Source organism: Schistocerca americana, chromosome 7, assembly GCF_021461395.2.
Source record: "Schistocerca americana isolate TAMUIC-IGC-003095 chromosome 7, iqSchAmer2.1, whole genome shotgun sequence".
Lineage (NCBI taxonomy): Eukaryota > Metazoa > Arthropoda > Insecta > Orthoptera > Acrididae > Schistocerca > Schistocerca americana.
Window position 1 is genome coordinate 519,005,549 of NC_060125.1, and position 13,877 is coordinate 519,019,425.

At 39.8% G+C, this 13,877-nt stretch overlaps 1 protein-coding gene across 4 annotated transcripts in view; it reads left to right on the top strand.

Moving 5' to 3' along the window:
- LOC124621896 (NADH-cytochrome b5 reductase 2) overlaps window positions 1–13,877 on the top strand; it is a 38,868-nt gene that overhangs the window by 19,819 nt on the left and 5,172 nt on the right. For all 4 annotated transcript variants that reach the window (XM_047147380.1, XM_047147378.1, XM_047147381.1 and 1 more), the window contains 2 exons: window positions 719–923; window positions 11,308–11,502. In XM_047147380.1, coding sequence (XP_047003336.1) covers window positions 719–923; window positions 11,308–11,502 — 400 coding nt within the window. The remainder of the gene's footprint in view (window positions 1–718; window positions 924–11,307; window positions 11,503–13,877) is intronic.

A 13,877-nucleotide genomic window follows, 5' to 3' on the forward strand; every position in this document is an offset into this window, starting at 1 on the left:
AATTGATACCTTGCTTTTGTACCTGGTTATCAGTAAAAAAATAAAAATACCTGTTGTAACTGAGACCAAACAAACACAGAAATACCTGTTACTAAAAGTACCGATTTAGGTTTTACAAGTCGGTTTTTCCCATCCCTAGTTCAATTGTCCTCTGTTAGATTCAGCTATCGAGCTACGGCAGTACTTCTAAAATCTTTCAGTATTAAAATGTACCTTGACTTCCGAGGAAAGGAACATTTTTGAGATGGGAAAGGGATCAGTGTTGGTCAGTGACAGGATTGAGAGCGGAAGTCAACAAAGGACACCTCCCCTCCCCCCCCTCCCCCTTCCCTGTGGCCTGACCATAAAAATTTCTTTCTGGTTGCCTCTCCTCCTTTCACAATGACCTTCAAATTGTCAGCAACTATTTCCATTCCCTGTTTCCTTTTTCCTGTCACCCCAATCTAGCTGTAGTGTCGGCACGATGTAATTGGTCAGGACAGTTCATGTGCGTGTGTGTGTGTGTGTGTGTGTGTGTGTGTGTGTGTGTGTGTGTGTGCGCGTATATAGATTTGGCTACATTCTTCGTCTTGATGATGTTCCTGTCGTCTCCGTTCCTCAAATATACAGTGGTTTTTTTATTTTTATTTTTTTAATGTTTACTCCATCCTGTGTTTTAGCGAGGACTTCCCATTACCTCATTCTTAAGTTTTTAAATTGTTAATTGACATTGTTTTAGGTTTACTTCAGGAATGTTCATCCAAAATTTCCTGAAGGTGGCAAGATGAGTCAATATCTTGAGGACATGAAGATAGGTGATACAATTGATGTGCGTGGACCGTCTGGTCGCTTAGTGTATCTTGGCAATGGCCGCTTTTCCATAAAAGTGCTTAGGAAGGATCCAGCATCAACTGTGGTAGTCAAAAAGGTTGCAATGATTGCAGGTATGGGTAACAGATGTAAATTACTCATTTTCCATAAACTGAGACACCAATTATACTGAAATATATTGTTCACTATTATTGTTGTTATTATAGTTGCACATTATAAGATTTGCATTCTATGTAAGTATGCAAGGTTTCTTATTAAACTGTTGTTAGAATTTTAATTATATACAGTAATTTTGTACACAATCATGTGTGTGATTTAGCAAGCTAAACTAGTGTAGTGTTTATAATATAATCATTTTCATAGTAATATAATTGTAAGTAGTAAATTACTACTTGGACCCATCAAGGAAAAAAGTGGGGGGAGGGGGGGGGGAGTTGGGGCTCGTTTGACACATTTTTACTAAAAATAAATAAAATTTGCAGACAACCTCTTTACCATGTGTTGTATCTCTGTGAGAGCAAGCTTGCCCAGGCAATTGGGACTACTTGGGTGGACTTTTGTACCCGCAGTTTGTGTATAACAGCCGTGGTGGTGGTGGTGGTGGTGGTGGTGGTCAATACAGAAAGGATGTAACAGAATAGTTCCCCTAATAATACTCATGGAAAATCAAGATTGATTAACCTGACACAAGAGTATTGGGATGTACACTATATGATCAAAAGTATCGGGACATCTGGCTGACAATGACTTCAGTTTGTGCCGCCAACTATCGGTAATGTTAGAATTCAATATGGTGTTGGCCCACCCTTAGGCTTGATGACAGATTCCACTCTCGCTGGCATATTCAGTCAGGTGCTGGAAGGTTTCTTTGGGAATGGCAGCCCATTCTTTACATAGTGCTGTACTGAGGAGTGATATCAATGTCAGTAGGTGAGGCTTGGCACGAAGTCTATGTTCCAAAACATCCCAAAGGTGTTCTGTAAGATGCAGGTTGGGACTCTGTGCAGGCCAGTCCACTACAGGGATGTTATTGTCGTGTAACCAGTCTGCCACAGGCCATGCATTATGAACAGATGCTTGATCGTGCTGAAACATGCAATCGCCATCCTCAAATTGCTCTTCAATAGTGGGAAGCAAGAAGATGCTTAAAACATCAATGTAGGCCTGTGCTGTGATAGAGCCATGCAAAACAACAAGGGGTGCAAGCCCCCTCCGTGAAAAACAAGACAACACCACCGCCTCCGAATTTTGCTGTTGACAGTATACACACTGGCCGATGACATTCACCAGGCATTCGCCATACTCACACCTTGCCTTGAGATCGCCACATTGTGTACCATGATTCATCATTCCACACAATGTTGTTCCTCTGTTCAATCGTCCAATGTTTATGCTCCTTACACCAAGCGAGGCCTCGTTTGGCATTCACCAGCGTGATGTGTGGCTTATGATCAGCCGCTTGACCATGAAATCAGTTTTCTCACTTCCTGCCTAATTGTCATAGTACTTGCAGTGGATCCTGATGCAGCTTGGAATTCCTGTGTGATGGTCTGGATAATTGTGTGCCTATTACACATTACGACGCATGTCAACTGTCTGTGGTATATATCAGTCAACAGACGAAGTCAACCTGTAGGCTTTTGTGCTGTACGTGTCCCTTCACTTTTCCACTTCACTATCACAATGGAAACAGTGGGCCTAGGGATGTTGAGTGTGGAAATCTCGTGTACAGATGTCCAATCACCTGATTACGTTCGAAGTCCATGAGTTCCACGGAGTGCTCCATTTCATGATGTCTAATCACTACTGAGGTCGCTGATATGAAATATCTGGCAGTAGGTGGCAGCATAATGCACCTAATATGAGAAACATGTTTTTGTGGGTGTCCTGATACTTCTGACCATATAGTATATTTACTTTTATGTAAACAGGAGACCTTTGAAGAAGTTTCACCCAGCATCTGGAAAACCTGGGACACCACAGATTGTAACAAAAGAATGGAGGATCTTCTGAGTGAATCCATTGATAAGAAACTTCAGGGAGATGTGATGGCCAGTATAATCAAATCGATGCAACCACTGCTAAAACAAACTGGAATGAACTTGGAGATGTCCAGAAAACTTATTCCATAAATTCCACAGGCGCCAAGGATATATGGTGTGGTGAGATCCTAAAGGCTTTTACTTTATCACCCATTGTGAATGGAATTAATTCACCAACGAACAGCATAGCAAAAGAACTGCCTCCAGAGCTTTGATATGTGATGAGCCACATAGATTTGTATGTTAAGACTCCACCCAATTTCTTGTACTTTTAAAAGATAAGTGTATCTTGGCTATAGATCTGATGGTCAGCTTCGATGTGAAGTCTTTATTCATGAATGACCAGTGTCTTAACACAATGAACATGTTAGAGGAGTGCGTGGCACCCGATGTCTGAAGCTAGTGTGCCACTGTTTAATGACCACTTATTTCAGGGGAAAGGGAAATTATATGAACAGATAGATGGTGTAGCTGTGGGTTTCTCTCTCACCTGTCACAGCCGACATCTTCATGGAAGTATTGAAAGAAACAGCACTCCAGTCTGTACTATTACACCCAGAATTTTGGCTCAGATATGTTGATGACTCCTTTATCTGTAACATGGAGAAGAGGAGCTACAGAATTTCCAACAACTACTCAATCGGAAGCACAGTAGGATTCAATTTACTATGGAGATAGAAAAGAATGGTGTGCTGCCTTTCTTCAGTGAGGAAGTTTACTGAAAGCCTAATGATATACTTGGCCATAGAGTATACACAAGGCCCCCGCCACCATATGCCATCTCCCACCCTCGCCCACTGCAGAAGAAATCCCCCCTGCACACTTTAACCAAAAGAGTGCGCAGGATCAGTGATGCAGAACTTCTGGAGACTGAACTACAAAATCTCAGGTCTATATTTGGAGCCAGTGGTTATGTGATGAAGATAATAGATGAAACTAAGATGGCAAAGGATGAAGGCAATAGGGAAGTGCAGGAGGAAGCACAAAACTTTACCTTAGGGGTCACTGAATGTGTGGGCAAGACTGTATGCCAAGCAGGTATCAAGCCGACTTTTTGAAATAGAGACAGAATAAAAGATGTTCTTGGCTCAGTGAAAGATGCAGTTGACAAGCTATGTGCTGTTGGAGTTTACAAAATTGGCTGCTAGTGTTGACTAGTGGATGTAGGTGAGACAGGGTGGCCGTCGCTCACAGGTATTTAGACATCAAAGACATATCAAACTAAAAATAAAAAACTAAAAGGTTGGTGGTGGCAGAATCTAGGACAAGTGTAGCAAAAATGCAAAACTTCAAGAAGCCCACATATTGCAAAACAACCTCTTACCTTCATGAGGAAGATAGAGAAGTGATAGAAATAGCCAAGCGACTCACCACCATGAAGAGAGGGGACGGGTATTGACTTCTTGTGTCTGTGCTGTCAGCAGCAACAACTCTATGGAACTGCAGCTCATATGAACCAACGCACACAGCAACGTGGGAGACCACAGCAGCTGCAGGTACACAGAGTGCTGACGACAGGCCTCGGCCAGCACTAGCCAACAAGTAAGCAACATTACGTTATAACTGGCACCTGTTTCCGATTCACCTATTCCCACCAGTGGCAAGCAATAAAGCAAACACCAATCAAGAACATCTATTTCCATCAATGAAAATGAATAATGAAAACACCAGCAAAGGACGCCTAACACCCCTCGGGGGAGGGGGGGGGGAGCAGGAGGAGGAGGAGGAGGAGGAGGAGGACACCCCGAGCCATATCTCAAGTAGTTCCTGCAGTTTGTGAAGCTTTGGTTAAAGGATTTCAGGATTATGTACAGGTAACTCTGAACATGTATTTGATGTACATTATTATTTTCAGATTCAAACTAATTTACTTTATCACTTTAAGTGAAGATAATTGTTTCAGCTTGGTGTCTGAAAGACTTCCACTAAATCTAATGGGGGGGGGGGGGGGAATCTGAACCTGAAGTTGACAATCCCCCTGCCACTTCTACATTTACTCCTGTGCCTCCTAAGAACACTCCCCTCCACCTCATATAGCGTATTATGAATGTTTTTGTGCCAGATGCCCCTTTGTAGGATGGAAACTCCTGCAGTTTGCTGTCTACAAGTTGTCCAAACTAACTTGATAGGGTTTGTTGTTGTTCTTGTTATTTTTCTTGTCATTGCTGCAACATTTGTCTTCTTCAACCCCCTCTTGGCTCGTTTTTGTGGAGGTGGGATACTTCCCCCTTCATCTTTGTTTGTAGCTTCATCTTGTACATTTTGAACAGTTCATGGTATCTCTTGCAAACATGAAGTCAATTTTATTTGGTTCCGATGCAAATGACTGAAGATGAGTGACATGCAAAAGAAAGCATGTTTAGCCAGGTGCTCCACTTCACCCATTGTGGGAAGCATGTTGTCTTACAGTACCCAGTTGTTATTGGGAGCTAATGTTACAATTACAAAGTGTCATTAACATTGTGTTGATTGCTGTTGTTGACACCAGTTAAATCATTTTTATATGCCGATGTTGACTGCCAAGAAAGAATTTCAGATGGGGGTGTTTTTAAGAATGATGCTATAAGTGAACTAATGAGAATAAATAAAACTGAACTTGCCAGCTCTGGAGGGACAAAGCCACTACCATGTATATTCATATATTCATGGCAGGTGATGTTTTTCCACTACAAGAAAACATTGTGAAACCATATCTAGGAAGGCACAATGAAGGATCAAAATAAAGAATTTTTGAATACCGACTGTCAAAGGTAAGGGTGGTTGTGGAAAATACATGTGGAATAATGGCATCAGTGTTTGTTCCAAAAAAAAGTTTCGTTGCAATCGGAGAAGGTACAAAGAGTTAAAATGAAAACAGTATGTCGCTACAATTTTTTAAGGAAAAATGCCAAGTCAAGGAGCTATTAAAACCCCCAAGGAAGTTTGGAATCTTAATGCCTGTAGATAGATGAAGTGATCCCAGGAACTGCAGAATCTATTTTTGCATCCTCAAACGTACATCGTGGAAAAACTTCAGACACATATAAAGAAATCTGTGATGAATTTGCAAATTACTGTGTAAGCCCACATGGAGTTATACCATTACAAAATAATTGTCACTAAAAATTGTTATGCAGTATTGAATAAAAATAAACATGAGCAAAAAACCTTGTTTACCTCTTCAGTTGTCACTTGTTTCGTTTGGTTCCTAATATCATGCAGGAACTGTAGACATCGAAAAGGAAACTGCTTTGACTCATAAGCAAAGTCTGCACCACTCTCAGATCTCTTACTTTTGTCAAGTTTGCTGTCCTTATGTCTGTACTGAGAAATGATAGATTTGATCTTCTTGTCAACATCACTGCTGCTGGTGTAAAGCACCACAGCATATATTTTTTTTTTCAATGAGTCTTGTTTAAATTTAATATTTTTTGTAATTTTGGCTTCTGACATTCCAGAGGTACTCCTATGCCTCATATAGTGAGGCAAGTTCATGAACTTTGCACCTCATCCACACCTCAATCCAACACACAGAAAGACAACACGCACATAAGAATTGAGATAGAATCCAAACATTGGTGTTGTGTAATGATATTTAATGGTAACAGCCCATGAACAATGCACCTTTGACTTACTGACACAGCCATGGAACACTGACACAGCCATGGAACACTGTTTTTGTGTTGCCCACATCAGTAGTCCAGTACTACGGACAATGTAGTTAACTCGGTGTAAACGTGGCTTTAGACAGCTGTCTGATATCAGGAACTGACCATTGCAAGGACAGTGAACAGTTTGGCTTGTTGATCTTGCTTGAGACTGCAACTGCTTTCTGTGTCACTAAAGCTTCTGATGATATCACCAGCACTGGAAGATGAAAATGTTAGGCCGTGTCGTATGTGAGTGACAGAAGCGAGCGACTTCTGGATACGCGACACTCCAGTGACAAGCAGCAGCATTGGGCGAAAAGCTTGGGTGTCCTGCGTGCGAGTGACCTTGTTGCACTACAAGATGGCTGCTTAGAGCCAAGCAGCTGTTTCTGTAAAGCGAAAAGGAATGCTATGCATGAAATTTACAAAGGGAGGAATCTCGATGGAGAATTTCATAAATAAACTACGAAGACCACCAGACAAATTCTTAAATTACACGTGAATGAGCAGAGGAGCATTTGATTCAATTACAAATGTTTTTTACATGACCAAGAACTTCTAAGAGTCAATAAATGCGGAGGAATGATTACCTCGTGACTAACTACGCTAAATACAAACATAAGTACACAAATTGACATCTATGAAGTAAAGCTAGCTGTGGTGTAGGGGTAGTGTATTCAGTTCGTGATTACGTGTTTGGTAAAGGTCCAGGGCTAGATTCCGGACAATTTTACTGACTCAGTTAAAATTCTGTATACTAAGTGTTATGTATACTGTTTACACTGCACCACTAAGTATGGTTTTAAGGTCTTGCGAAAGAAGTTGATCTTCACACCTATCCCAGTATATTACACACATTTAATTCCTAATAAATTACAATGAATCTGAGCCATAGTAAAGTTAGCTTTGAAAAGTGTGCCACAGTGTGTATCGTGAAGCAGTCGCCCTCTGTTTCCTGGCGGTGGCTCCTTTGTCGCAATTGAAGGCTTCGGTGTCTCCCTCTAGCGGGAAAGGAGAAAAGTGAGCTGTTCGCATGGGTTTAAGAAGTGGCTGTATGAGCTCTCGTAGTGAGTTGACAGTCGGGGCATCAAGAAGCGACTTCTCTGCTGGTGCTAGAGGGACAGCACGCAGACCGCGGCATCAGTGTAAGCGACGTGAATAGCGGCTCCGTGGTATGGGGCATTAACTGCTCGTCTCGAAAGGAATAGGGGCCTTATCTGCAGTTCGGCCTTATGCTGTCGACTGGCGAGGAGGTTCTGAAAATCGGCGCGCCTTCCTGCATCCGTTGAAACGGCTGGCAGTGGGTGGCTCGGCATAGCATGGCTCGGCAGAGCATTTGGAGACGCTGCGTTGGTTCAGTTCTGGGAGTCATAACGCACCAGAAGTTGATTATTGATTGTTAACAGATTTTATGAAGTTTAATTGAATTCAATTTACTTATTTTTGTTAATTATACCAGCCGTATTTTTTGGGGTTTCCCGCCATTCATTCTCGTCTGCCCACGTGTGGGAAGGTGGTAATATTAGAAAGGGTGGTCCGTTTGCCCCCTTTTGAGGACGGAAGGGGGGGGGGGGGGAGAGTCAGAGTAAATCTGTGGTTTGGATTGCTTCTTTCCCCTCCCAACTTACCTACGGGTTTATTTGACTGTTAGCCTCTGCCATGTCTGTGAAAGTCTAAGGCACCAATGACACTACTGTTTAAAATGCAAGACACTAAGACCTGATCCATTCTCTTGCCTGCCATAACTAGTATTACTAGACTCACGTGTAAAAGGTACTCTAAGAAAGAAGAAAAATTCCTTTTGCCTCGTGGTAAGAACTAGTTAATTGCATAACGAACTCCTGCTCATCTGGAAGCTGTAACTTACGTAAATTTGTGTTGATGTATATTTGGCTATAATCAAGCAAGGTTGTTAATGTACGCCGTAGTGGATTTTTTATATTGTTTCTAGTCAGCAGAAACTATTGTGTGTTTTTCCAATTCAGTACCTTTTAAGGCTTTTACTCAACGTGCTTATGTGTTTTATACAGGTAGTTGGTTATTAGTTTGTGTGTTTTTTTTTTTTTTTTTTCTCCTCTCCATGCAAAAGTTTGCCATTTCATTATGGGTAGAAATTGTTGCCTTGAAAGGAGAATGTTGTAAAAGTTTGCAAGTCCTACCTGGTGAGCGTGTGTGTTTGCCGTAAGTTAACCGGCAGAAATTTGTAAAATTTGTTTTTTTATATATATTTTGGAAATGTTAATGTTATTAGGTCTCGAACAGATGAAATTTTTGATACTTAATAAATTAACAGCTTTTCATGAAATGAAATGTTTCAATTTTTCCTCAGCTTATTAATTATGCTTTCATTAATTACCCTTATTACTTTCAAGCAGTTAAATATTTTCATGACAAACTAGACCCCATCTGGTGACTTTGATACCCCGTTTACCTGTTTCTCTCCTTTTGTTTGGCTATGAAAATTTGGACAAAACCTCATGGTTTTGTTTTTGCTCTGCTCATGAGTTTACAAAAACGTATCGAGTGTTAATCATATGATAAAATAGTCCTTTCTGCGTGCTGTCATTTCCAAAATTTGTTGTTTCGATATCTTGAACTTTTTATGTGAGATGATGATTTTTTATGACTACTTGATTCTTGAAGCACAGAAAATGTTCAGACGCACCGCGAGTGACCTGTCTGCGGATATAACAACCAATACCTCAAGAAAGAGATACCACTCTGGTTTCAACTTTAAATACAATTTGCATATATTGGCTACATTTCTTATGCAATAATGTATGGCCGTAAATGAACTATACAGGAAGTCTACACAATTTGGTTTTACCTCTGCAAATTCTTAAATTTTGTGTAGCCATGTACTCAATTTCGTGCAGCTCAATAACTATGATGAATAAGAACATAAATTCAGACCTTTATCGTTTAAAGATATCAAGCTATAGGTTGTGGAAATATCAAATTTTTTCACCGAATAGTTTTCTGAAAATCGGATGTTAAGTAATCCATAGCTGCCGTTGCGTCCGCTCCACTGCTTTGCCGAGAAGACACTTGGCTGTTGCTCTGTCGCTCGTGCTGCAGCGATAAGATTCAAACACGTTTGAATTCAAACACGTTTGAATTCAAATGTAGCCAGTTACAGTGGAAGACAGGCAGCGACACAGGTGTCGCTCACATAGGACACTTCCGTAACTACACCTGTGGTTGTGTTTTGTTGCCTGAAGCTGTTGTTCACATAGGACACAGCCTTAGACAGAGAATTATGCTCTGTACTATGGCCTTGTGATCATAAACCAAAAGTCAACAATAAAGCAAAAAGGTTGTGATATGAAGATGGGAATGATTTCCTGGGTTGGTGTGGTAGACATGCATGTTTTATGACAAGGTAGTAGCAAAAATCTTCATTAATTGGTGACGAAGTAGACATTGTTTTTTAAATTTGGTGAAGTACAATAACTCTTGTATGCAGTATTTTAAGGAAGCCGTGTCCTCTTATTTAGATTAGTACTGTTAACTCCCTTTCCACCAATGTTAGTTTTAATGACTTGATTGAAACTTGCTAATACATCCTGGCATTCAGTAACTAGCAGCTACTGTGAGCTGATAAAACAGAGTTCCTAGACCATCAGTTAGACTGCAAACTAAACTGAGAACATCATGTACTTCAGACTGTGAAGAGATTGAGCTCAGCTGTTTATGTATTAAGGGTGCTTTCTTGCATTGAAGATCAGTCACAAAGGTAGCATATTTTTATGTTTACTCCAGCATTTCACATGGAATTATATTCTGGGGAACCTCGTCTGTTGCTCAGAAAGAGGGATTAGAATCATTTGTAGAGAAAATTTAAGATCCACTAGTCTCGAACTGTTTAGCTGGCTGGGAATTCTGATTATGGCATCTACATGCATTTTTCTGTCATGTGCTTTGTCATGAAGAATCCCAATCTCTCTTAAAACAACTCAGAACTCAACATGCATGACACTACAAAAATGGGATACACACTACCAATCAAAAAGATCTATCTATGGTGCAGAGATGTGCTAAGTATGCTGGAAAAAATTTCAAATTTCTTCCCCTTAAGCTAAGAAACTTGAGGAGTAAGTAATCAATTTTCAAAACTAAATTACTCAATTTCCTCCTGCATTGAGGAATTTGTGAATGAGAGCTTTCCATAGAATGTTTCATGATTGTAAAATAATAATACAACCATTTTATTTAGATAAGGTTATTTTCATTCTGTTGCTGTATATTATATTGTGACTGTATTACTATTATTATTATTATTATTATTATTATTATTATTATTATTATCTTTTACTATAGTTTCAGTTTGCTAACTACTGGTAGTAGGTTGAAATTGAATATACATGTAATCATAATCTTGACACATTCCAGATCCAGGGCGACCCCATCACTGTATGTATCCCTTTGTGTTTGCAAATAAATAAATAAATAAATAAATAACAAAATAAAAATAAACTGTACACTTATTTACAGTGATGGATCTCAGAAAGAGGAAAATGTAATTTTCTCAGCAGTTATCTCTGATAGCCTTTAGAATTTTGCTTCTGAGTGAATTCACTGAGAATTACTCTTCAGTATCTGCCCTGCTTTGTGACTCGGTGCAGAAATTTTCATTGTATTGCGCCACAGTCCAAATAACAACCACAATAGTTCTATGCTATTTTTAGCCTCAAAATGAAATTAATTTTTATTTCCTTTTGTAGAAGATATATTTAAGTGTAGTATTTTAAAACAGTTAGACACAGGAGTAGATACAGCATACATAATTTGTATGTGTCTGTTGTACACTAGTCCTTTCTTCGCAGGTGGTACTGGGATTACACCAATGTTGCAGTTGATCCGGCACATAACTCGCACTACTGAAGACACAACTCAGCTTGCCTTGTTGTTTGCAAATCAGTCAGAGGAAGATATCCTTCTTCGTGAAGAATTAGAAGAGGTGTCAAAGGCACATCCAGAGCAGTTCAAGTTATGGTACACTATAGATAGGCCTTCCGAAGGTGAGTTTATCATCTGCCTGCGTGTCTGCCTGCCTATGTATCTCACTGAAGTGAATATTTTCAAGCAATGTGTGAGATTGTTAATTTGGCACAAGAGTGCTATATGTAATTGTCATTAGGTGATTGTGGTTATTTCTTTGGTACAGAAATCTAAGGTATAAATGTTTGGAGGTGGCAGAATTGGATTATTTTAAAGCCAAAAGTGTCAAAATTTAGGCTGAAGGTTCAGTGACTGTGTAACTGCTTGCGTGTAAATCAGTTATATTAACTTGTCTCTAATCTTTTGAAAACAGTTATTTGTTCACCACTGTTTGAGAAGATCCAGACTACAATTCTTTTAGAGAACACACTAATCACTATTTAACATTTTCAACACTGCCCTCTTTACAACCGGCACTTGGCTGTGAACTGGCACATTTAATGGATGTTTGAAATTAGACTGCAAAGAACAGAAAAATGATAGGAATATGGTTCTTGCATCATTTAAAAGGAAAAAGTAAGAGCTTTACATGAATGTGAGTTTATATTACAATATAAAATAAAAAGGCGTGTTTTAATTAAAAAGAGAAGACACAAAAATATCGTGGATAAAAAACTTTTTACATGATGTCTCTATTGAGTAGTGCCATTATTACTGTATCTAAATTTAAAACAAAATATCACTGGACTGTCTAACTGCAGGTACCTGTAAACTAGAGTACTTTAATAGTTCAGATGTAGTTAACCTTTGTGTGAAAATCCTGGAAACACTGTGGGACGCAAAGGCGAATGCCACAGTCTTTGCACCATCATCTACTTTCCTTCCTGATGCGCTTACCCGTCTCTTTCTTCTCCCTGTCTGAACATACTTTTCAATACCCAGTAGTGTCACCTTGTTTGCAGTGGGTGGGACCTTCTCTGGAAAGTGCCTTGCAAATGTCCTCTCAATTTGTGAGGATGAAGCGGCTTGTTGCTGAAAAATATTTCCGCCATTCTCAGCCAATTTCTTCCCCACTCTGTGATTAAAGCCTACTAGGGATACATTCTTCTTAGTGTTCTCTTTGTATAAAATAAAACTGTTGACAGTTGACACGATAAACAAGTGGAAAAACAGTTTTTTGGGCAAACGGACAATAGCTGGAGAACTGATCTGCTCTGTCAACCCCAGCTTTATTCCTATTCTAATCAATAATTACGGGTGGCTTTACAATTTCTGTCATTCCACCTTTGGACCTCACTTGAATGCTACTGCTGGTAGACTTGTGCTTTGTGGAAAGAAAAAAAAATCTCGTTTTGACTTCCACTTCACTTCCAGGTGATGGTGTTTCCTTTGAAAAACTATCTTTTTTTTAGTTTTAGTGTTCTGTCAACATTGCCTGCAGAACCCGTATATACATCACAGTTTAGCATATAACCAGTTGATGAATCGCAGAGAGCATACAGTTTTATTCCATATTTATTGGGTTTGTTTTTCATGTATACTCTGAAGCTTGTTCTACCAAGAAAGGGACACATTGCCTCATCTATTGTCAGATTCATGCCTGGACGAAAAGTAATTTTGCTTTTATTCACAAAGAAATCAAACAAAGGCCTCACTTTGTGAAGTGGACCGTGCTTTTCTTCGCCTCTGCTAATGAACGTAGCATTGTCATTCAAGTGTAACATCAACAATGTAGCGCAAAATCGATCGCGACTCAACAATTTACTCGCAAATCCTGCCTGCGGAAACAGGTCTGTTGACCAATAATCACTGATTTTTGGCAATTTTAAGACGCACATATGCAAAATAATACTGAGAGACCAGTAAATCTCTTGCAATTTTACTGCAGACCACTTGTTCCATATCGAAGCTCCTCAGTTGCATCTGAAAAATGTGATGCTACGCCGACTACATCCTGGAAATCCGGCTGTGCTGGCTGATCGTCTGGTTCCGACCGATCTTGCTCTTTGTGCTCAGTGAGGCTCACACGACCAGGTACCACAGATGATGACTGATGGTCTGTACCACTGTCTGCATAGAAAAAATATAATGTTAAGATTGGTACTAAAAGGTACTAAATGCAAGTGAAGTAATGAACATTACTCATGATACGAAATGCAGTAATGAACTCTTCACTTATGAACAATTCAGACATACACATACCTGAATCATCACTTGTACTTTCGTCTGGAGAGTGCGAATCCTCTTTGTCAGAATGGTCAATTTCAGATCCTGTATCTCCATAAAGAATATCTAAGATCTCTGCCTCCGTCAACTCACTGCGCGATATTTTCACGATCGTAAACACCTGTGAATGAACTGCAGGTAACTTCGTCTTCGCAGTGCTCACAGCCACTCCCAGGATGAGATAGCCGATAAGTGCTTGCCTCTTGCAGAAGAAGAATGAAATACCTCC